The sequence below is a fragment of the Cebus imitator genome, unplaced genomic scaffold, assembly GCF_001604975.1.
Source record: "Cebus imitator isolate Cc_AM_T3 unplaced genomic scaffold, Cebus_imitator-1.0 Scaffold41, whole genome shotgun sequence".
NCBI classification, from domain to species: domain Eukaryota; kingdom Metazoa; phylum Chordata; class Mammalia; order Primates; family Cebidae; genus Cebus; species Cebus imitator.
Genome location: NW_016107356.1, coordinates 9941915 through 9967476, shown reverse-complemented (window position 1 = coordinate 9967476; position 25562 = coordinate 9941915). Strand labels below are relative to the sequence as shown.

Here is a 25562-nt window from a genome sequence, read left to right as displayed (position 1 = left end):
TACTTGTAAATGTTATCTGTTATTCTGTTTTTAATATGAAATTATCAAAAGCTTTAAATTACAGGAAAGAGAGTGGGTGTTTTTTTTGTTGTTGTTGTTATCATTAGTTTCTGCAATTTAATTTTAAGTCCATAAACTGGATGCTGTCAAGTTTTCTGAGGCTTTCTCATTTCTATGTGTCAGAATGAACACCAGAGGGCAGTATGAGTTCTAGATATTTTCCTTGTTCATAAATCTGAATTTTTTTTCTTTGAAATGATTTCATAGTTGAATGTAGAACATGGAGGGATAAATCAGGACACAATATGCCCTGTATTTTAATCCTTTTTATAAGAGTCCCTTGGCTAAACTTCTCGTTGATGTCAATTTCCTCTCCAGATCCCAAATTCATCCTTTCTTGGGAAAGGATCTTGTTAAAATAGGCTTTTTTTCTCTAATATGTGACACATAATGTCTGATCATAGGCATTTATTTCACGGTACTCTCTCTCTGTTTATCTTAGAAAAAGACATTAGAATTTGAAACATTGCATGTGGTCAGATTCCAAGTTAGAGAAACTGAGAGTGATCTACAAACAGGTTGTCCAACGATGGTGCTGACTGAACATGAACCTTGCCACAGGGGTCTAGCAGTGCAACGAGATATTAAACTCCTCAGTCAGAGATTCAAACCACAAAATTTCAAAAGGCATTTGATTCAGAGCCTCATCCACACAATTTGCGAATTCTGGCTATTAATTTTAATATATAATGGTTTCAATGATCTGACAACCTATTATAAGCAATGAAAATCCAAAGCCATGAGAGAACCCTTTTAAGGTCCCAGGAAGAAAACAGCTAAGCTTCATTTCCTCCCTGATGTTCCTGTCTACATAAAAGCAGTCTGAAAAATTTTACATACAGGCTGCTTTTACTACATACACATTAAATAAGCATTATGATATAGAAGTTGTCTATTTCACAATGCTAATCTCATTTACAGAGCTCTTAGAAATGTAAAATGAGGAAGCACAGGCTTCACATGAATGAAAACTAAAACTCAGAAGGCATAAAATATCGTATCTCTGAGCTGTGATTCACAGTGGTGACTCCAACTTCAGGTGATGATGCTATTCAGTTCCTGTATGTAATAGGTGCTCAATAAATGTTGCTGAGTGAACCAATGACAATACACCAGTAGTCTTCTTATCTAGAAGACTTGGGCAGTTAAACTCCCCACAGTGTAGCCCACCATTAAACAAGTCTTCTGGGAGGCAGAGTAACTCACCAGGTCCAGACAGCTTTCCACCCCAGGCAACAGGTGTGCGTTTGCCTCCCAACCAGCCACAGACTTCATCGAATAAAGCTATAGTCGGGCTGAGGGTGAAAGGGGACTTCTGAGGACCAGAATTGTGCAGGAATCTCAAGGAGTGGAAAAGCAGCATAACTATGGAATCTGGAAAGCAGCATCTAACGTGCTCATCTATATTTACAATGATACTCATTGCAGTGTTCATTTTTCTTCTCTCAGACGGAACGTGGACCTCCTGGCTGTTATTAAAATATCGTTACCTCTTCCCAGTGCCCTCCCTATTTTGTGTCACTGTAGCATACAGTGGCACTACTATACAGCTATTTGCTTTTAAAATCCTCCTTTTCCTAGCTTCCGTTATCTTTTTGTTTTTGATTCTTCATTGATTCTTGTCCCTCTGCTTCCCACCCTTAAATGTAGGCATTTTCCAACATTCTTCCTTTGTCTCTTTTCATGTTCTTCGCTATCTCCATGGATCATTGAATCTGCTCTTACAATTTAACTATCATCTGAAATTAAAGTGTTCGCATTTTTTATCTCTAATCCTGACAATCTTAGGGAAACATCAGTCCTATATTTCCAACTTACCACCATCTGCACGCTCAGGAACCCCTCTCCAGTACTTCACATTCAGTGCGCCCACAAACAAATTCATACTTGCCTCTCCCTCCCTCCCTGTGTTCCAGTTTAGTCGATGATCTAACAAAGTCTGCTGTCTTCCAACCAGAAGCCTTCGAGCTACCGATGGTTCCTCTCCTAATCATTTATTCATTTATACCACAAATAGACATAGAGCACTACTCTGCACCAGCCTCTGAGCCAGGTTCTGAATCATCCACCAAGAGACGCTGAGTTACGGGGCATCACCAACAGACATAAAACCTCAGTGATTTGCGACCACAAATGGTTTTATTTTTCTTTCGCGATCATGCTCATTGTGAGTCCGTGGTAGTCTGTGCCATGTTATCTTCCCTGCAGGAAAGACCAAGGCAGGTTTCATGACAAAGACAAAGAAATCTCTGAGGCTCTGACATAGGCATAAAAGCGCTCCAGCACAAATCATGGACCAGAATCTGACCTAAGACCTCACTCAACCACAAGGGAACCACAAGGTACATTCCAAACCCACATCCAGAAGCTCTAGGGAGGGCAGAAAACACTAGACGATGTCACCCTTCTGTGCGATGTGACAGAGGACACAGCAGTGATGTGCACAGCCCAGTGCAGGAGCGCAGGCTGGAGGTCACTCAAACATAGGGCTGGAGATGGTTGCTTGGAACACATAGCCCCGGCTTGCAGGAAATGAAGAATTTTACCTGATGAATCAGAGGCAGGAAGGGATAATCTGGTCAGAGGAAATAAATGAGCAAAGTGATATCATGTCACAAGAGCTTTCTGCAATGCCTTTTTTTTTTTTTTTTTTTCTGAGACAGAGTTTCACTCTGTCCGCCAGGCTGGAGTGCAGTGTGGTACAATCTCAGCTCATTGCAACATAGGGTTCAAGTGATTTTCCCGCCTCAGCCTCCCTAATAATGGGATTACAGGCACCCGCCACCACGTCGGGCTAATTTTTTGTGTTTTTAGTGGAGACAGGGTTTCACCATTTTGGCTGGGCTGGTCTCGAACTCCTGACCTCAGGTGATCTGCCCACCTGGGCCTCCCAGTGCTTTCCTTTCACACCCACTGCCATTGCCTTGCTTCAGGTCCTCACATGGGGAACCAAAAGCAAGTCAGAAAGCCTTCCCACTGCCAGGCTCAGCTTCTAGGCTGTTGCCCACATCCCTGTCACAACTCCTTTTTCCAAATCTGAATCTGAGCATGTTATTCCCTTGTGCAAATTTCTTGGATGCTTTCTCACTTTTTACTTAAAAACACTCAAAATTCTCAATATGACCTAGATGGAGTTCTACAATCCAGCTGCAACTCCTGTATTGTTTCATATTCTGCTAACCTTCTTCCATCCAACATCCAAGTCATACCATGCCTCATACATGTCTGCATTTGTGCGTGTGTGTGTGTGTGTGTGTGTGTGTAATGGGTTCTCCTTGCCTTTTCCATCTCAACCTTTTTGTTAAAAATGGTTTATTGTTTAAAGCTTAACTTAAACACTGTATTTTATTTCACTATTTTGTAGCACTGTTCCCCTTGATTTTTCTTCCTATTCTATTTCATTTTGTTTTTAAAATGATTGTCATGTTCCACTAAATTCCTCCTATGACTCACATTTTTAAAAATACTGTTTTGCATAAGTTAATTCTGATGACTACCTTACGCAGGAAGTGTTATGATTGTTATCTTCATTTAGCGATACCGAAATGAAGACTGTGTATCTGGCCAGGGACATGCAGGTTAGCAAAGGAAGCTGGGGTCTGCAACCCACACGGGGCTGAGCTCAGAGTCTCAGCTCTTTGTCCTAATGCTTACCTGCCTTCCCTGGGATGCCAGCTCCATCCTGCCTCAGTGTTCAAAGAATTGACTTTCAACCTCACTTTGACATAACCACAGTCTCTTGCATTATTGTTAGACACGGGCGTAGGTTGGCAAACGTAGTGTTGTGCTGATATAGTGGCTGTTCCTCAAATGTGTGTTGAGTTAAATTTTATGGATTATAACTGTGAGCCATTTAAAAGAGGTTAAATTGTGTAATGAAGCTGTAGCTTAATAAGGCAAGAAATTGTGTTATGTACTTTGGGATTGGGATGCTTTGTGTCCCAAAGGATTTGGATCAAGTGCCTGTGCTTTTAAATCACTTACATAGAAATTGTTCTTCCATCATTTTATTTAAATGATCTAAGGGTGAATCTCTTTTTTTTTTAATAATAGAAAATCTGAAAATTATGGAGATACCACGAGTTGGCCCTAAGAATAGGAAATTGTGTTCCATTTACACACGATTTACACATTTACACATGTGTAATGTGTATTTCCATTTAGACATGTGTAATGAATCACGTTCATGAGACCTTTGTGGAGTGCTTCTCCATGGCAGGCAGGTGCTAGGCTCTGTATGTCCTTTGATCAACCCAGCATTATTGTAGCCCCAGCATCCTGTCATGGAATCATATGGCTGAAAGGAACCTAGAAGGGTTTCTTTGAGGCAAGGTTACATCTAAATATCCCAGACATATGAAAATCAATTCTGGTTTTATAAAACCTCTTGGGAAGTCTATTTACTGAAGCTTTCTTGAAACTGTCTTTGTATTTTATGGCTACTTCTAATAGAATACAGTTCTTTATTTTTTAACTTTTATTTTAAGTTCAGGGATTACGTGCAGGTTTGTTATATGGGTAAACTTGTGTCGTGGGAGTTTGTTTTATAGATTATTTCATCACCCAGTTATTAATCCTAATACCCACTCATTGTTTTTCATGACTTCCCTCTTCCTTTCACCCTCCACCCTCCAAAAGGCCCCAGTGGGTGTTGTTCGCCTGTGCGTCTATGTATCTCATAATTTAGTAACATATGCAAGTGAGAATATGCGGTGTTTGGTTTTCTATTCCTGTGTTAGTCTGCTAAGAATAATGGCAACCAGCTGCATCCATCTCTGCAAAGAACATGACTTTGTTTTTATGACTGAATAGTACTGTATGGCATATATGTATCAGATTTTCTTTATCTAGTCTATCATTGATGGGCATTTAGGTTGATCTCACATCTTTGCTACTGTGAATCATGCTGCAATGAACATATGTGTGCATGTGTCTTAATAATATAAAGATTTATATTCCTTTGGGTATATACCCAACAATGGGATTGCCAGGTCAAATGGTGTTTCTATCTTTAGGTCTTTTGAGGAGTCACTACACTGTCTTTCACAATGGCTGAACTAATTTTTACTTCCACCAACAGTGTATAAGCATTCCTTTTTCTCCACAACCTCACCATCATCTATTATTTTTCAACTTTTTAGTAATAGCCATTCTAACTGGTGTGAGATGGTATCTCATCGTGGTTTTGATTTGCATTTCTCTAATGATCAGTGATGTTGAGCTTTTCATATGCTTGTTAGCTACATGTATGCCTTCTTTTGAAAAGTGTCTGTTCATGGCGTTTTATGAGATTGTTTGGTTTTTTTTCTTGTAAATTTGTTTCAGTTCCTTATAGATGCTGAATATTAGACCTTTGTCAGATGCATAGTTTGTAAAAATTTTCTCCCATTCTGTTGACTGTCTGTTTACTCTGTTGATAGTTTCTTTTCCTGTGCAGAAACTCTTTCATTTAATTGATCCCATTTGTCCATTTTTGTCGTTGTTGCAAATTGCCTTTGGTGTCTTAATCATGAAATCTTTGCCCATGCCTATGTCCTGAATGGTATTACCTAGGCTGTCTTCCAGAGTTTTTATAGTTTTAAGTTTTACATTTATGTTTTAATCTACCTTGAGTTGATTTTTGTATATGGTATAAGGATGGGGGCCAGTTTCAATCTTCTGCATATGTCTAGCTAGTTATCCCAGCACCATTTATTGATTAGGGAATCCTTTCAAATTTTGGGTTCTTTATTCTGTTCCTTTGGTCTAGGTGTCTGTTCTTGTACCAGCACCATAATGTTTTAGTTACTGTAGCCCTGTAGTATAGTTTAAAGTTGGGTAGCATGATGCCTCTAGCTTTGTTCTTTTTGCTTAGAATTGTCTTGGCTATTTGGGCTCTTTATGGTTCCAAATTAATTTTAAAATCGTCTTTTTAGTTCTGTGAAGAATGTCAATGGTAGTTTAATGGAAAAAGCATTCAATCTATAAATTGCTTTGTGTAGTATGACCATTTTAAGAATATTGTTTCTTCCTATTCATGAGCATGGAATGTTTTTCCATTTGCTTGTGTCATCTCTGATTTCTTTGAGCAGTAGTTTGTAGTGATCCTTGTGGAGATCTCTCACCACCCTGGTTAGCTACATTCCTAGCTATTTTATTCTTTTTGTGGCAATTGTGAATGGAAGTTTATTCCTGATTTGGTCCTCAGCTTGACTGTTGTTAGTGTATAGAAATACAGGCTGGGCGCGGTGGCTCACGCCTATAATCCCAGCACTTTGGGAGGCCGAAGCAGGTGGATCATGAGGTCAAGAGGTCGAGACCATCCTGGTCAACATGGTGAAACCCCGTCTCTACCAAAAATACAAAAAAAATTAGCTGGACATGGTGGTGCACACCTGTAGTCCTAGCTACTCGGGAGGCTGAGGCAGGAGAATTGCTTGAACCCAGGAGGCAGAGATTGCAATGAGCCAAGATCCTGCCATTGCACTCCAGCCTGGGTAACAAGAGCGAAACTCCATCTCAAAAAAAAAAAAAAAAAAGAAACACTAGTGATCTTTGCACATTCTTTTTGTATCCTGAGGCTGTACTGAAGTTGTTTTATCAGCTTAAGAAGTTTTTGGGCTGAGATGATGGGGTTTTCTAGATATAGAATCATGTCATCTACAAATAGGGATAGTTTGATTTCCTCTCTTCCTGTTTGTATGTCCTTTATTTTTTTCTCTTGCCTGATTCCCTTGGCCAGAACTTCTAATACCATGTTGAGTAGGAGTGGTGAGAGAGGGCATCCTTGTCTTGTGCCAGTTTTCAAGGGGCATGCTTCCAGCTTTTGCCCATTCGGTATGATGTTGGCTGTGGATTTGTCATATGTGGGTCATATTATTTTGAGATATGTTCCTTCAATATCTAGCTTATTTAACATGAATGGATTTTGGACTTTATCAAAAACCTTTTCTGCATCTATTGAAAGAATCACATTAGCTCAAAATAAAGGGATAGAGAAGAAACCAATAAGCAAATTGAAAACAGGAAAAAGCAGGGGTTGCAATTCTAGTATCTGACAAAACAGACTTTAAACTAACAAAGATTAAAAAAAGACAAAGACGTAACTGTCCTAAATTTACATAATCCTGTATTTTACATAATGGTACAAGGGTTCAATTCAACAATATCTAACTATCCTAAATATATATGGACCCAACACAGGGGCACCCAGATTCATAAAGCAAATTCTTAGAGACCATCAAAGAGACTTAGACTCCCACATGATAACAGTGGGAGACTTTAATACCCCACTGGCAATATTAGACAGAAAATTAACAAAGAGCTCAGGCCTTGAATTAGATGGATCTGATAAGTGTCTGCAGAACTCAAATTGATCTGAAAGATATCTATAGAACTCTTTACCCCAAAACAACATAATATACATTCTTCTCATTGCCACATGGCACTTACTCTAAAATTGATCATATTAATCAGAAGTAAAACACTCCTCAGCAAATGCAAAAGAACTGAAGTCATAACAGTCTCTCAGATGACAGCACAATCAAAATTGAAATCAAGACTAAGAAATTCACTTAAAACTATAAAAATTACATGGAAATTGAAAACCTGCTCCTGAATTGCTTTGGAGGTAAATAATGAAATTAAGATAGAAATCAAGAAGTTCTTTAAAACTAATAAGAGCATGGATGCAATGTACCAGAATCTCTGAGACACAACTAAGGCAGTGTTAAGAGAAAAATTTATAGCACTAAGTGCCCACATCAAAAAATTAGAAAGGTCTCAAGTTAACAACCTAACATCACAATGAAAAGGACTAGAGAACCAAGAACAAACAAATCTCAAAGCTAGCAAAAGACAAGAAATAACCAAAATCAGAGCTGAACTGAAGGATATAGAGACATGAAAAACCACTCAATAAATCAACAAATTCGGGAGCTTGTTTTTTGAAAAGATTAATAAAATAGATAGGCTACTAGCTAGACTAATAAAGAAGAAAAATGAGAAGATTCAAACAAACACAATCAGAATAAATAAGGAGGATATTACTATTGATCCCACAGAAATACAAACAACCGTCAGAGAATATTATGAACACCTCTATGCACATAAACTAGAAAATCTAGAAGAAATGGATAAGTTCCTGGACACATACACTCTCCCAAGACTGAACTAGGAAGAAACTGAATCCCTGAACAGACCAATAATGAGTTATTTGAGGCAGTAGCAAGTAGCCTACCAACCAAAAAAAGCCCAGGACCAGATGAATTCATGGCTAAATTCCACCAGATGTACAAAGAAGAGCTGGTACCATTCCTACTGAAACTATTCCAAAAAATTGAGGAATGGGGACTCCTCCTTAACTCATTCTATGAGGCCAGCATCATCCTGATACCCAAATCTGGCAGAGATACAAAAAAAGAAAACTTCAGGCGAATATGCTTGATGAACATAAATGCAAAAATCCTCAACAAAATACTGAAAAACTGCATCCAGCAGTACATCAAAAAGCTTATTGATATGGTTTGGCTATGTCCCCACCCAAATCTCTTCTTAAGTTGTAGCTCCCATTTTCTCCATGTATCATGGGAGGGACCCACTGGGAGGTAATTGAATCATGAGGGTGGGTTTTCTGGTGCTATTCTCACTACAGCAAATAAGTCTCATGAGATCTGATGGTTTTATAAAGGGAAGATCCCCTGCACATGCTCTCTTGTCTGCCACCATGTAAGACATGCCTTTGTTCCTCCTTCATGTTCTGCCATGATTGTGAAGCCTCCCCAACCATGTGGAACTGTGGGTCCATTAAACCTCTTTTTCTTTATAAATTACCTAATCTCTGGTATTTCTTCATAACAGTACAAAAATAGACTAATACACTTATCCACCATGATCAAGTAGGCTTTATTCCCAAGATGCAAGGTTGGTTCAACATGCACAATCAATAAATGTCTTTCATCAGATAAACAGACCTAAAACAAGAACCACATGATTATCTCAATTGATATGGAACATGGTTTTAAATCTTCTCTAAGTTTCTTTTGTAGCAACTTTTGCCTTTTTATTTGACTTCTATTCTTTAAGAAAGTGGAAGGGAAGTCTATGTTGTTTTTTATAAGTTTGTCCTTTAATAGTGGTCTTTTTTTTTTTCTGTTATCCTATTCACAGTGTATTAGTCTGTTCTTATACTGCTAATAAAGACATACCCAAGATTGAGTGATTTATAAATGAAAGAGGTTTAATTGACTCACAGTTCAGCATGGCTGGGGAGGCCTCAGGAAACTTACAATCATGGTAGAAGAGGAAGCAAACATGTCCTTCTTCACATGGTGGCAGCAAAAGAAAGTCCAGAATGAAGGGAGAAAATACCCCTTATAAATCCAGGTCTCGTGAGAACTCACTCACTATCACAAGAACAGCATGAGGGTAACCACACCCCATGACTCAATTACCTCCCACTGGGTCCCTCCCACAGCACATGGGATTTACGGGAACTATAATTCAAGATGAGATTTGGGTGGGGATGCAGCCATATCACACAGTGAACCAACCAATAACTACTCAATCTTTCTGTCAAATCTATATTTCAGTTTTCTCTTCAGATTGTTCTCAGTGGTCATTAGTCCATTAGGCATTGTGCGAAGCCATTCAATTGCTATAACTGGTAAAATGCAGATGATCTATACTCAGCGTGGGAGAAATCTTGGCCTTTAAAATCCTGAGCCCAATCATGTAATTTACAGAGAAAAGGAAAACAAAAGCATATATTCCACTAAATTTTCACACAGAAAGAGGCCCTGGAAATCTCTTTTGAAGCTCAGTCTCACAAGACTGCCTGCCCAATTTGTCAGATAGCCTGTCACTAAGCATTCCGGCTTTGAGGTGGCATTCATTCAGACTAGGTAACCTAGTATATGCCACCCTGAATGAACTTCTCCATTGCTGTGTAGAGCTTTCTGATTATCCAATGGCTAAAATGCCCTTAAAAAAAAACTTAATTTTATTTCTTTTTAAGCAGTTCTAGGTTCACAGCAAAATTGAGAAGAAGGTGCAGAGATTTTCCGAATACCCCTGTTCCTACTGCACAACCTCCCCCACTATCAACATCCCCAGCAGAGTGGTGCATTTGTAAGAATGGCAGAACCTACATTGACATTAGCCAGTGTTCGTAGTTTATGTAGGACGTACTCTTGGGGTTGTACACTCTACGGGTTTGGACAAATGTACGATACATGGATCCACCATTACAGCATCATGTACAAGTTTCACTACCCTAAAAACCCTTGTGTGCTCCACCTATTCATCCCACTATCTTAACCGCTGATATTTTTACTGTCTCCAAAATTTTACTAAAATGCCCTTTTTATCAATTAGTGTTTGGAGCTTTTAGAAGATTCCGGCTTTGAAAACATCTTATCTTTTTGACACAGCCTGACACAGATGTATTGTACTATTTAAGAAAATAATTTGGCTTTGAATCATTTTTCAATTAAAACTAGTGGAAAGAGCTATTTTTTTCAATATTGTGAGTTCTGCATATATTATTTTTATTACTAAGAATTGTGTTTCTCATCATTTCCTACTTGTATGTGAGAAACTATATGAAGCAACTAGTTATTTGGTACAGAATTTGTTGAATAGGTGACAGCAATCAAGTTAAATTAATACACCTTTAACAGGTAATTTTCGTGGCAGGTGGCATGACAACAAAGAAGGGATGAAGCAAAACTGTGTAGTAAGGGGAGATTATATTGGTTGGAAAGAGCCTGTTAACATAAGGACCTGTAATGCCAGCCTGTCTGATTGGATGGTGTTTCTGCTTCTAAACAATTACATCAAGAAACTAGTTTTTCTCATGCCTTTTCTGGATATCAGCTTTAATACAGTAGCAAAGCATTATAGCAATAACTTTTATATTTGGAAGGCCAAAAAATAAAATATTTTACATTTGAAAGGCTTTTTCAAAGTAGCCAATAGTCTATGTATACAGTTATATATATAGACATATATATACATATATATATGTATATATATATATATATATATAATGGTATCTACAGTAATCTCAGTAAAAGGCAGAGGAAACTACCAGAATTGTCTGGCTATTGCCCCCTTTCTACCAATGTTGGCCCCTCAGCCTATGCCTATAGGAATATCTTTCTGCTATGACATCTTCTTTCATAGATGGGAACAGTGAAATAAAATAGAAATTAGATCAAAATAGACTTACACATAAGAATTTTTAAAAATCTTAAATTGATCCAGGGAGCTACTTATTCTTAATGGATTCCAGGCCATTTTTCTGCCACTAAACAGGAAGCTGTTAAGCATTCTGAAAGTGCCCTTACCCTATAATTAAAAGAGCTATCAATTTTGCTTGTTGCTTTGGGGGAATTGTTTTTTCACTGCTGTGAACATTCTATCTATGAAATCACAGCCTTCAAGTTTTTTTTAATTGCATGTTAATAATTAGCTATCAGAGCTTTTTAAAACATCACATTTCCTTGATAGAATTAGTTTTTCATTAAAAAGTTAATTGAAATTTTTTAAAGTAGAATTCTTTTTATATCAGACAGGCTGAATAATTTGACACGAACAGCCTATGGCTTTGTAGTCATTTTCTACTCATTATTTTCTATTGTAATCAAATCATTTCTAGGTCATTACTAAACTCACTTAATACAACAAGAATTTCTTCAGTCCACTCCAGTTACTTGTCATTGAGTCCCAGCTCTAAGCAATGCTCTGAACCAGGCTCCCTTCAGCGTGAGTAGAGGGATGGGTGAGTAGAGGGATGGGTCAGGGAGCCTGACCCCCAGGGAGATGCGGTAAGCCCATGAAAGACCACAACCCACAATGGAATAAAGGCAAAGGCTGTAAAAGACAAAGGCCAGACTTAGCCCCTGATTGAGAGGACTAGAGAAGTGGCAATTATTGGGTAAACGTCTGGTTTTATAGACGTGACCAAAGAGTGTTTAAAGTGCCTCACTGTGGCTAATTGTGTCTTATTTACTGGTCAATAGTATCTTACACATGAAAAGAAAAATATTACATTGACACCGCAAGGCAAAAATAACTGTGGGATGAAAGTAGGTCTAGAAGATGCTGTTCCCAGACTTTCCATGGGTTGACACTGAAGCACTAGGAGAAGACTAACCTTCTTGCAACCCTTACACTCTTTTGGCCGGAAGGGTAAACTGTACACTGTTTAGTTCCTTAGGAACCCATGACCCTACCCAGCAGACCTAAAACAATAACACACAAAGACAAAATACTTGAAATGTGAACGGTCTGGCTTGGGTGTCACAAGACTTATCCCATTAACTGTATTTTCCACTCTGGATACAGCTTTGGGAAGGTAAACATGTCAGAAATCGTGTAAAACCTTGCTAAAAATATTTTTTAAAACAAATATGTGAAGTTTCCATTTTTTTTAAGCATCTTGTAAATATTCATCCATGTCTTCAACTATGACAGGGTTGGTTTTAGAAAAAGATTCAAATGAGTTTATATCTAAATTTTAGTAGGAATTCATCAGACTTCTATGGTGCCTCATTTTAAATTAATCTTCTGTTTGCCAAGCTCTGACCATTTCTTGCTCCTTGCGGGCAGGAACTTACCTTATAATCTACATACTGCAACTGAACTCAATAAATGACCCTGAATTGAAACTCAGCAACTATTTACAAGCCCTTCCTATTAAGAGGCATGAGTTAAGACCTTTTGCCTAGATTTTCTTCCCACAGCCAAAAGAGAGAACTGTAGCCCAGCAGGTTTCTATGGCTGGCCCATGGGGTCCTATGACTCTACCATCATCCCTCTTCCATAGAACTCCACACTTTCAATGCAGCAGTGTCTGTCTAACCCGCCCCTCACCACCTCCCACAGTGAAAACCATGACCAGTCCACTGTAAGAACAGCATTTGTGACATTTCATTACATAAGCAACATGCATATTTTATGTTTTAAGTGTGCATCCCCAACCCAATATCCAAATCTTCTCCTAAGGAGACTCTGGATTGTCCCTGTTACATGACATCAGTAGAGCAGGAGTCCCCAACCCCCAGACCGCAGACTAGTACTAGGGATCTATCTATATTGCATGCTTTTTGTGGGAATCCAACTAATGCCTGATGACCTGAGGTGGAACAATTTCATTCCAAGACCATCCCATCCCACCATGTCCCTCCATCTGTGAAAAAGCTGTCCTCCATGAAACCTGTTCCTATGCCAAAAAGGCTGGGGACCACTGAGCTACAGAGAGCCCTGTTCTTCTCATGCCACATGGTATCTGGTGGACCAAGAAATCAGTAACTTGGCAGCCACTTAGAGCCATTTCAGTTGAGAAGTATTAATTAATAATAAATGCTGGGTTACTTCTCAATTTGGATAAAGCCAACATGTTTAAACACGTTTTAGATAAGAAATAACAGGCTTTTTTTCATAGCTGGCCAACAGGAATTTATGACAGATGCAGAATAATTGGCAACCCCAGTCCACAAATGTCCCATTCATTTCCTCAAGCTGGGCATAGACAGAGCAGGGATTAAAAATAAGCCATGGAGCACAATTCCTGGCATTCTGGTTCAGGGATGTGGGGGATGAAATTTCTCAAGTCCATGCCTGGCTGCAGTTTCGCAATGTTGACTGTTTCTGTATTTCCACAGGGCACAAAGGAACTCTTACGTCTTTTCTTAAAACAAATAGTACAATTATTGTAGTCCACTCAAAATTAATTCACACTCTAGGCATAACAAAATCTAGGATGACTGATACCTCTGTCTTAACTCTAAAGAAGATGAGATTGGAGAGTTCAAAGTCTACCTGAAGAAAATGAAATAGTTAAATATTAAGAAAAGTGTCTTTGTTGACTCCCCCCCAGATTTCTCCTTTTGCCACATTTGGTTCATTAATCCCTGAGAAGCTCCATTGTGAGTTTGCCCCTCTTAACACCTCAGTGTTGATCTGTCGTCCTTGATAGTGAAGCTTCTCTTTGTTCCTTTAATAAAAATGATTCAGAGTCTCTGAAATAGCAATCCAGATGACATATTAGGAGAAATCTGGAAATCAAATTGACCCCTTCTCATTGAATATTCCCTGTATTTGGAAGACAGTACTATGTAATAAAATATGCATATAGAATTTAGCAAGTCAATTTATACACTATTGGATTGTTGTGTTGGAAAATCTGGTATCCAATAAAAAGAAAATTAATGAAATGTAAATATAGTCTGTGCTATTCTAACTTACTAAAATATGGAGGAAAATGTTTCATAAGGAGATGATATTTATCATCCCTTCTTCTCAGAACAAGCATTTTTGGCTGAGCATTAAGGAAAAGGATTTAATCAACTAGATTGCCTGTACTGCGCTGAGAGAGCTTCTGATTATTTCTTCCCATTTTGCTCTTTTTTTTCTTTTTTTCTCCTACCACTTCTTAAAATGGTTAACAACGGTTAAGTTACACACCATCCATAGCTAAGGATTCTGTTTACAACAAATACAATATAATTGGCATTGTATCCCTCTGTTGGAGCTGTCTCATGCCTGTGGGTCTCCTTTTCAAGATAACAAGGCTTGCTCTCTCATCTAGGGTCCACCTGTAGGCATGCACCCCACTTCACTTTGGAAGGGGTGGCCAGTCCAGCCCAGCCTCCTCTCCTGTTGTGAGCTGGGCTAACCTCTGTCACGGTGGCTGGCCATTAGCCTTCTCAGATGTGACTCACTTACCAAGCTCTGTGTCCTTCAGACTACAAATTCTCCAATTGGTTCCCTAGGGCTCAAAGCCTTCTTCCACCCATAAGACGGAATGCACACAGACCTTTTTCAACAGAAAATCCTTATTCCTGCCCCAGCTTCTCTTGGAGCCTGGAAATGGACAATTGGCAAAACATCAGAACCAGCAAGTCCTCCCCAGGTGGCCTCACAGCTCTTGTTAGGAAAGGAAAGAAGGTACTGGCATCATTAGGAGCATTCTCACACTTTAAGATCATTGCTATTAACTTCTAGAGAACAGAAGAGTCAACTTTAATATCCAGTTATATATACTCCAAAGAAAATGAATCAACTCTGATGGTTTGAATTGTTTAGTTGTTAACTTTCTGCTTGTCCTTCTACTGAGACCAGGAAAATGGTGCCTAATAGTGACAGTTATCAGAGGAATACACAGTGGCAACAAAGGGTGGTGACATCAGTGCAACTGACTTGGCCCAAATAAGCAATAGGAGCCACTAACAGTTTAACTTTACTATTTTCATCCTAACCTATAGAGAAATGAAGGAAGCTTCTATGAATATACCTTTTTTACTTCAATTCTTGATTCGTTTTCTATACAAATAAAGAAACAAATCTTGTTGCATAAGAAATCACATTTTATTGTCGATTTTAGCCATGCATCATGTTACAGGCAAAAATTAAATAAAATGTGTATTTTGGAGGTAATCAAGAACCAATTTTACCTTGTCAACAGGATAAGTATGGAGTTTTAACTAAAAGCTATGTTGTCTACACAGAAAAAAAGATCTTTATCTTATAAATATATCTTAATGCTTTTCTGATGTTTAATGTTAAATAAGAGGAATTGTTGTAATTTGCACATCATTAAGCTTTGCAAAATTAACTTGGCAGTGACACAGCCTTGGAGGATTACACAATGCAAGTGCAGGCAGTCTCAGGATTGTTGTCTTTGGATTATCAGGAAACAGGCTGAATTCCCTCTGAACTCCTAGAGGGATTAGTTTTCCCGTAGGACTCTAAGACATGACTGCAGTATCGTAGTGGGAGGGGGTGGAGGTGGGGTGTAAATGCGTGCATACGTATGCACATGCATGCTAGATTATAGACAGGTAAGGAATCCATGCAAGAGTCTCTCCAAATCATCTGACACTGTGTACCCATAAATTAAATATTTGACAATAAGGAATTCTCTGACATTATTTGTTGTTGAGGAAGCATGAGATTGTATGACAAGAGATATAGTGAAGATTTAAATTGCCTGTTTAATTGCATGACTGGTATTGTAACTTATACAGCCTGCTGAGGCATGTAAGGCTTATTGAAAAGCTAGCAAGGGTAAAGTAAGTCCTTGTTGTTTTCGGTCATTTATAATTGACAGCATGGAGTGTGAGGAAACAGCGCCAGACTTGGGACTTGCTTGGCATTGTGACGTCAGTGAATCACTTACTTCCTCTGAACCTCAGCTTCCTGGTTATAAAATGGATCTAATCCCAGCTCCACCTACTCCGTGTGGCTTTTTGAGGAACATTTCTGACCTCTCTAGGTCTATGTTTCCTTGAAGTTCCGATGGTTTTGTTTCATGTAATAATAAATCCTAAACATTTATTCACCTAATAACCAAGTTTCATATCTTGAATAGTAGGTGAATATTAGGTGAATAAATGTTTAGAATTGTTATGTTCCCTTGATGAACTGACCCCTATTATCATTATGAAATTTCTCTCTTTATTACTGGTAATATCCTTTGCTCTTAAACCTATTTTGTCTGATATTACTATAGCCACTCCATATTCCTTTTGATTAGTGTTATCATAGGATATCTCTTCTGTTCCTTTATTTTTAACCTATTTGTGTTTTTATATTTCAAGTACACTTCTTGTAAGCAGCGTATAATTGGATATTGCTTTTATATCAGGTCTGACAACCTTTGCCTTTAATATATTTAGATCATTTTTACTTAAAATTATTACTGTGTTTGTGGTTAAATCTATGGTGGTGCCATTTGAGTTCTGTTATTGTGCTACTTGTTGCCTTTGCAACTCTTTTTCTGCCTTCTTTGAATTTTTTTTATTCCATTTTATTTTGTTACTTCATTAGCTTTATTTTATGCTGTATTTTTTTTAATTTCAGCAGTTTCTTTAGGATTCACAGCATATGCTTTTAACATCATGAGTACTTTCAAGCATATGCAGATACATATGCTTTTAGATATGTATTACACGGTTTGCAGATAGTATAAGAAACTTGCAATCATCTACTTCCATTTTTCCTCCCAAACTTTGCGCTGTTAAATGTTTTACTTTTATGTGTGTGATATGCCCACATTACATTGTTATTGTTTTTAACTATCAACCATATTTTAATAATATTTAAATAAGAAAGACCACATATATTTACCTATGTAATTACCTCCTTTTCTCACTTCTTTGTGTACATTTATGTGTCTATCTATCTGATATTATTTTCCTTCTGCTGATAGGACTTTTTTTTTTTTAACACTTTTTATAATGTGGACCTACTGGTGATTAATTCTTCCAGCTTTTTGTTTATCTGAAAAAGTCTTTATTCAATTTCATTTTGAAATATATTTGTTGAACATAGAATTCTAGGTTGATTTTTTTCTTTTAGTGCTTGAAAGAAATCGTTCCACTGTCTTTATACCTTGATTGTTTTACAAATGAAATTGGCTGCCATACTTATCTTTATTCCCTTGTACAACATGTATTTTCTCTGGCTACTTTTAAGATTATTTCTCTAGCACTGCAACAAAAACTCTTGAGTAGTTTGATTATGATGTTCCTTGGTATAGTTTTTAAAATATTCTTGTGGCTAGAATTCACTGAGTATCTTGGCTCTATGGGATACAGTTTTCATCAAATTTGGAAATTTTTCAACCACTGTTTTTACAACCTTTTTTTGGTCCTGTCTCTGTCCCTTCCTTTAGTGGCTCCACTACATGTATGTTAGGCAGCTTGATATTTTTCCATAGCTACTAATGCCCTGTTAACTTTTATTATTCTCTTTTCTAGGTATAATTTATTAATATGTCTTTGTGAACCTCAAATATCTGATACAGGCCTCAGTCAATTTAGGAAGTTTATTTTGCCAAAGTAAGGATGGTGCCCATGACACCGCCTTAGGAGGTCCTGACAATATGTGCCCAAGGTGGTCCGAGCACAGCTTAATTTAGTACATTTTAGTGAGACGTGAGACATCAATCAATTTTTGAACATTGATTCTGTCTGAAAAGGCAGGACAACTCGAAGTGGGGAGGGGACTTCCAGATCATAGGTAGATAAGAGACAAATGGTTGCATTCTTTTGAGTTTCTGATTAGCCTTCCAAAGGAGGCAATCAAATATGCATTTATCTCCGTCAACAGAGGGATGACTTTGAATAGAACGAAAGGCACGTTTGCCATAAGCAGTTCCCAGCTTGACTTTTCCCTTTAGCTTAGTGATTTGAGGGCCCCAGGATTTATTTTTCTTTCACATCTTTAAGTTCACTAATCATTTTTCCTGTAATGTCTATTCTGCTGCTAATCAAGTTCAGTGTCTTTTTTATCTTGCGCATTATAGTTTTTTTTTTTTTTTTTGAGACAGAGTTTCGCTCTTGTTACCCAGGCTGGAGTGCAACGGCGGGATCTCGGCTCACCGCACCCTCCGCCTCCTGGGTTCAGGCAATTCTCCTGCCCCAGCCTCCTGAGTCGCTGGGATTACAGGCACGTGCCACCATGCCCAGCTAATTTTTTGTATTTTTAGTAGAGATGGGGTTTCACCATGTTGACCAGGATGGTCTCGATCTCTTGACCTCGTGATCCACCCGCCTCGGCCTCCCACAGTGCTGGGATTACAGGCTTGAGCCACCGCGCCCGGCCTGCACATTATAGTTTTATTTCAAGTTTGATATAGGTCTTTTTGTATTGTCTCTACTTAAATTTTTGAATATATACAGTTATAATACAGCTATAATACAATTACAACTGCTTCATTGCCCTTGTTTGCATAAATCTAATGTCTGTCCCAATTATGGGTCAATTTTGATTGATTTATTTCTTTTCGTGAATTGTGTTTTCCTGGAAATTTTTATGACAGCTTTATTGAGATGTCATTCACTTTTAAATTCAACAATTTGGTGGCTCTTAGTATATTCACAGAGTTATGCAACCCTTACCACTATCTAATTTTAGAATGTTTTCATCACCCTGAAAAGAAACTCCACACCCATTAGCAGTCATTCCCAATTTTCCTCTTCCCCTACCCTGCCCCTGACAATCACCAGTCTAATTTGTGTTGCTATCTATCTGCCTATTCTGGATGTTTTATATAAAGGGAATCATCAATGTGTGGTTTCCTGTAATTGGGTCCTGTTACTTAGCATAATGTTTTCAAGATTTATCCAGGTTATAGCATTTATCAGTACTTCATTTCTTTCTATTATCTCTAATACTCTGATATGGCTTGACTCCATGTCCTCACACAAATCTCATCTTTAGTTATAGCTCCCATAATTCCCATGTGTTGTGGGAGATACCTGGTGGGAGATAATTGAATCATGAGACCAGTTTCCTCTATACTGTTCTCATGGTAGTGAATAAGTCTCATGAGATCTGATGATGATCTCATGATGATCTTTCGCTTGACCTCATTCTTTCTTGCTTGACTCCATGTAAGACATGGCTTTCCCCTTCTGCCATGATTGTGAGGCCTCCCCAGCCATGTGGAACTGTGAGTCCATTGAACTTCTTTTTCTTTATAAATTACCCAGTCTCAGGTATGTCTTTATCAGCAGTGAGAAAACAGACTAATACACACTGCATAACATATTCTGTTTATCCAGTCATCAGTGGACAGAAATTTGGGTTATTTGTCTGTGGAAATATTGTATTAGGTGTTAAACTTTGTGAACTTTACCTTTTGGAGTACTAGATGTTTTAATTTCTATAAATTCTATAAATATTGTTGACCTTCATTTTTGAATACATTTAAGTTACGTAGGAATAATTTGTTCTCTCTAAGTCTTGCTTTTAAGGAAAGACTAGAGTGGTGTTCAGTCTGGGGCTAATTATTTTCTGCCTTTGTGATAAGACCCTTATGCACTATATCCAATGCTCCATGAATCTTGATGTTTTCCAGCCCAACTGGAGGTAACAGCCACTCCCCCCAGCCCTATGTGAATGTTAGGCACCGTGACCTCCGATTCTTTTAGGTGGTTCTTTCCCTGGCCTTGGGTAGTTTTCTCACATGCATCCATGGATCTGCTCAGCTGAATACCCAAGTAGGACCCTCTTCAATTTCCAGAGCTTGCCCTCTGTGTGAAGCTCTCTTTCTCGTGCTGTTCCTTGTGAACTCTAACTTCCTTCAGGCTCTCAGCTCTGCCTCCTCAGCTTGGAAAGGATGCCAGGCTCCCAAGTTGAGGAGGCAGAACTCTCTATTTTATCTGAAATACAACTTACACTACACTAAAAAATGCAAAACCTCTGCGATTGTGGGGTTTTCTTCACTTGTTTCCCTTCTCTCAGATGGGATCTGTCATTTATTACCTGATGTACAATGCTTTTAGAACCATTGTTTTATATACGGTATGTGTTCCTCAGCTGTTTCAGGTGGGAGAGAAAATCTGATTCTTGTAACTCTGTCTCAGCCAAATACAGAAGTGCTGTGGCCTGTATTGTAAAGGGGTAAATTACTTACTGGTGGCCATCAAAGCTGCTGCGGAGAAAAATGTAGATGGTGGGTCACTTAAACATACCTGTTACATTTTGCACTGCAGAGCCAACCTTTTAGAGGTAGTGAGTTGTGCGTTTTGTTTGTTATGATATTTAGTGTGTTCATGACTATTCCTTTGGGAAATCCATTTTTGCCACATGCTTCTTTGAATGTGGGAACATTTATGTCTCCTTTCACAGGTGATCAGCGAGTTTGAGGCCTCCCCTGACTCATTTTCCTACAGAATTCCCAACCTGAGTAGGAATCGTCAGTACAGCGTCTGGGTGGTGGCCGTGACTTCAGCTGGAAGAGGCAACAGCAGTGAAATCATCACAGTCGAGCCATTAGCAAAAGGTAGGCAGTGGCGGTATGGACTTCATTTTCTGTTGTAATGTTTTTAAGTCTCTATTTTATCTGAAATAAAACTTACACTGCCCTAAAAATCAAATAAACCAGACCATCACATTTTAGCTCAAGAAACAGGGTTATGGCTAGCAAGCTCTGAGCTTCTGTACCATGGGAAAGGAATCCCCTGGAGGTAAACACAGAACTGAGAGTGAGTGGCCTTACAATGGAAGTGTCTATGAAAATGAGGAAAGGAGCCCCCGCTTGGAGTAGCTGAAGATTATTACATGGCATTTTCACAAGGATGTGCTACTTTCATCAAAATCAGATATCACACTTCTTAATGAGAAATGTCTTTTATAGTCTAAGAAATTTGCAAGCTTAAAAATATACGAAAATCATTATCTGCTGATAGAATGCTATAAGCAAAGACTTAAAGTAACAGCAGGAAGTAGGAGTCAGCAAAGAATAAAAAGTTCCTTAAAGTAAATATAATATATTCACATTTATATGTTAGACAGGTCCTTAAAAAGCACATGCAGACACATTCTTGCTCTTCTGGTAATCACTGCCATCTGGCATTTCAAGGAACCCCCTAAATTAGCACTCATAATAAGTCAATTCCCTTACAACACAATTCCAGGCCAGCAGGAGTTGCCCCTGATTTGGGGCTATGGAACAGTGGCAACTTATTACTAAAATGTCCTCTGAGAGCCTGAAAGAGAAGAATAAACACTCTAAGATTCCAATTTTAACTCCAAGAATTCTCTTGATAATGTGCTTTTTAATGAGATAGTTAAGAAAAAGGCAGAATAAAACAGTGAGGGGGGAAAAAGAATGATATCATGTTTTGAGCTCAAATACAGATAGAAAATAAATAAGTTGGTAAGGGAAATAAACTGGGGGACTTTTTATATATTGCACTCTTTGGTCATGATATCCAGCCACTCCCCAAGACTGAGAAAATGATGATTACCAAGGAAAATGTTGGACATAAAGACTAAGCTATGGGATTTACAAAAAAAAAAAGAAGAAGAAAAAACTACAACAAAACATGTAGGATCAGCAATAATATTTCTTCATGTCCTTTGTGCTTTCAAAGCTCTATCTCTAGACACAGCCAGAAAGGCCTGGCTAGGGCAGGAGGGTACGACTTCCTCAGTGGGGAACAATTGGAAACTCCCATAGAAGCAGGCCTTGTCTGGGGAAATTCAATGTCCTTCAGTCATTTAATAAGTCATTTTGAGTGTCTGTTGTATGTAAGGGACTATGCTGGGGACACAGAGGCTTTGGTCAAGGGAGGCTGACTCCTGAAACAAATGTCCCTTAAATCTCAGTGGCCCCACATAATAACATAGTCTAACTAGGATATTTTTGCCAGGGCTCTCTTGGGTGGCCTGTTCAACATGGTAATTCAGGGATCCAGGTCTCTTCCACCTTTTAATTTACAACCCTTGGTTTCTTCATTTACAGCTACATAGATGAGGGAAGAAGGGAGTAGGGAGGGTTTGATGAGGGATTTTCATGAGCCAGATATGGAAGTGTATACATGATTTTACTAATATCCTATTGTCTAGAATAAAGGCATGGACCCACTAGGGAAAAGAAAGAAGGATTTGGAGAGCCCAGAGGAGTCTCTAAAGATGATCTAAAAGATGTGTTCACTACCTGACCTCTTGGAGCTTACATTTTTGTGGGGAACCAGTCAATGATATGGTTTGGCTGTCTCCTCTCCCAAATCTCATCTTGGATTATAGCTCTCATAATTCCGCCATGTCATGGGAGGTACCCAATGGAAGGTAATTGAGTCATGGGGGTGAGTCTTTCCCACACTGTTCTCATGATAGGAAGTCTCATGAGATCTGATGGTTTTGTACAGGCACATGCTCTCTTGCCTACCACCATGTAAGATATGCCCCGTGTTCCTCACTTTCTCTCTGTCACGATTATGAGGCCTCCCCAGCTATGTGGAACTGTGAACCCATTAAACCTCTTTCCTTTATAAATTTCCCAGTCTCAGGCATGTCTTTATTAGCAGCATGAGAACAGACTAATACAGTCAGTAAACAATGCATTACAAAAGTGTATGCATAATGGCAAATTGCACTAAGTGCTGTAAAGAAATAGCATGAAAGGGCCTCACCTGCAGTGTCAGATGGAGGACGTACTTGGACCCAGAGAACAAGCTAAGGCAGTTATGTGAAGAGGGAAGGAGGGAATAGTCAGAAGCTCCTGCAAGGAAAGATTTAGGTGGGAGGTCCAGGATACTGAACACTGCTGGGTCTGGGAAAGGAACGGTGGTCCCAGAGATGCTGGGAAGGAAGGGAGGGGCCTGACCATACAGGGTTTTCAACACTGTGCTGGGGGTTTCAGATTTTCCCAAGAGAGAAATAAGGAGACAGTGTAGGGTTTTAAGCAAAGGAGGCACATGATCTTCGTGTGTGTGTGTGTGTGTGTGTGTGTGTGTGTGTGTGTGTGTGTGTGAGATAAACCTTACTTTTTAGACAGTTTTAGATTTACAGAAAAATTGTGATGATAGTACAGAGAGTTCCCATTTACCTCATACCTAGTTTCCCTTTTTATAGACATCCTGATTAAATGGTGCCTTTCTTACAGTTAATGGCAGGTGTGCTTTTTAAGACCACCCTGGTCTCTCTGTCCTGAATAGACTGCAGGGAGGGAAGGGCGAGGAGAGCAGGTGTCTAGCCAGGAGACCAAGGGGTCACCCAGTGGGGCTGTGAGGGTTGGACTAGCAGAATAGTGAAGAGGATTGAGAGGAGAAGCCGAGGGACCTGGGCTGTGTTGTAGATGCCTAGCGGAGGGGACTCAGTGGCAGAAACGCAGGAGGGCTTAGAAGGAGATAGCAAGAATGAACACCCAAATTCTCACATGAGTGAGCGTAAGTGGAGGCATGATTTCTAGATGAAGAAAACCATGGAAGAAGTGGATTTTGAAGTCAGTGAGAGGAGATGCGGGCATTTGGATGGGTTCAATCCAGAGCTTTCCTCGGGGAGCCTAATCCCCACCTTCCTTTGCTGGTGCAACCCTCAACCCCAAAATGGTGCAGGGGTCTCACATGGGTCCCATTGTTATGGGCTCCAAACAGATCAATACCTCCTTCCACCTATGGTTTTCATGTCTGTGCATCTATTGAGGGTGAGCTCCCATAGAGGCACCTGTTTTCTCTGTGTCCCCAGCTCTGTGACAGTGTCTGAGGTATGCTGGCTAAAACAAAGGACAGGAGAAGCCCCTGGATCCTGTTCACGCCCCAGAAAGTAGTGTCCCAATATATGGCAAAGACTGAGCAGATTGTTTTCCTCTGGAAGACTTGTGTGTGGTGTCCCTGTCAGCTTTTATGACTCACTGACGGAGGTAGCACTAGAACCTCTCACTGCTGACCACACTGGTCTTCCAGGCAAGTTTACCCTGGGCTTTTTTCTCTGTGTCTCCTGGGACTTCCTGCTACCTTGGGGCCACCAGCACCAAATGCCCCTGGCAGATGCTACTGTTTGGGCATCTGAATCACTGTCCCAAGAAAATGGTTGTTCTTCAAGAGAGGCCACTCTGAAAATGTCCATTCTCATTAATGTGTGTCCTGAAGATCAATTTGTTATAATGCAGTTAGGAAATTGATAAGTAGAACTTGTTCCAGTTTTACTCCCTCCCATCTTTAGGGCCTTTGCGTTTTGTATTGTCTACTTTCTCTGATATTAAAGTATATTTTAATGAGCAGTTTTCGTGTTGAAATAAATTGCTTCATAAAGTGCTCTGAGAAATAATTGGGCTCATAGAAAACACAGCTTGGAGCTGCTTGGCTTATGAAGCCCAAAATACTTAATTTGGACTCCTCATGTTTAGTCAATAGAAGAAAGAAATATGCTACAATGGAAATTTTCTGCTGGTTGTGTGTTCTTACAATGAAAATTCTTCATAACCCAGGTACCAGAGAGTAGCATTGACAACTGTAATGTGAATTGGCTTCACGTCCATTTTTGGGTATTGCCCAGGTCATGTTGGCCTCTGTGTAGACACATCTGTGGAGTAATCAGGCTTCAACTCTGTTTGCTTCCTCAGCTCCTGCACGAATCCTGACCTTCAGTGGGACAGTGACTACGCCATGGATGAAAGACATTGTCTTGCCTTGTAAGGCTGTTGGAGACCCTTCTCCTGCGGTCAAATGGATGAAAGACAGGTAACCAGTAACCCAATGTATGCCTTCAGTGAAACTCTAAGAGATTACATCTGACATACTCTGGTTGGGTCTAGTGGTCTTTTGTTTATTTATTTGTTTATATTAGTGAAAACTCAAGGAAACCTACCAATTCTTCTGAGATGAAGGCAGGGAAGGAATCTCAGCCTTAGCACTAAAAGGGTCTGATTTATTGTATCAACCCTCTGTTAATTCAGAACCTTTTAATTCATGAGAGAATGCTTGCAAGGAAAACAGTTGAACTAACTCAATAATTATTGTGGAAATTTGCTCTACCCTATCAAGTAAATTGTCCATGTAACTGAGATGAATGTGCCCAAGGTTTTTGTGTGACTTAACACCTATCTCTTCTTCTTTAAAGAGAGTGAGCTATCCCTAACCGAAATGCCCTGAGAAATAACTTTACGAAATGGAATACATTAGCACTTTGCTCATTTAAAATCTGGTTCACCATGCTCTATAGTAATTATTAAAATAATAGGAGCCAAGATAGAGGGAGAGAGTGAGTGAGATGTAGTCTATCCA

The 25562-nt window shown here is 39.1% G+C and overlaps 1 protein-coding gene across 1 annotated transcript in view; it reads left to right on the top strand.

Moving 5' to 3' along the window:
* Nucleotides 1-25562, top strand: part of DSCAM (DS cell adhesion molecule) — a 103062-nt gene that overhangs the window by 14998 nt on the left and 62502 nt on the right. The window contains exons 4-5 of the mRNA XM_017526279.2: nucleotides 20683-20836; nucleotides 24902-25019. Of these exons, the coding sequence (XP_017381768.2) occupies nucleotides 20683-20836; nucleotides 24902-25019 (272 nt within the window). The remainder of the gene's footprint in view (nucleotides 1-20682; nucleotides 20837-24901; nucleotides 25020-25562) is intronic.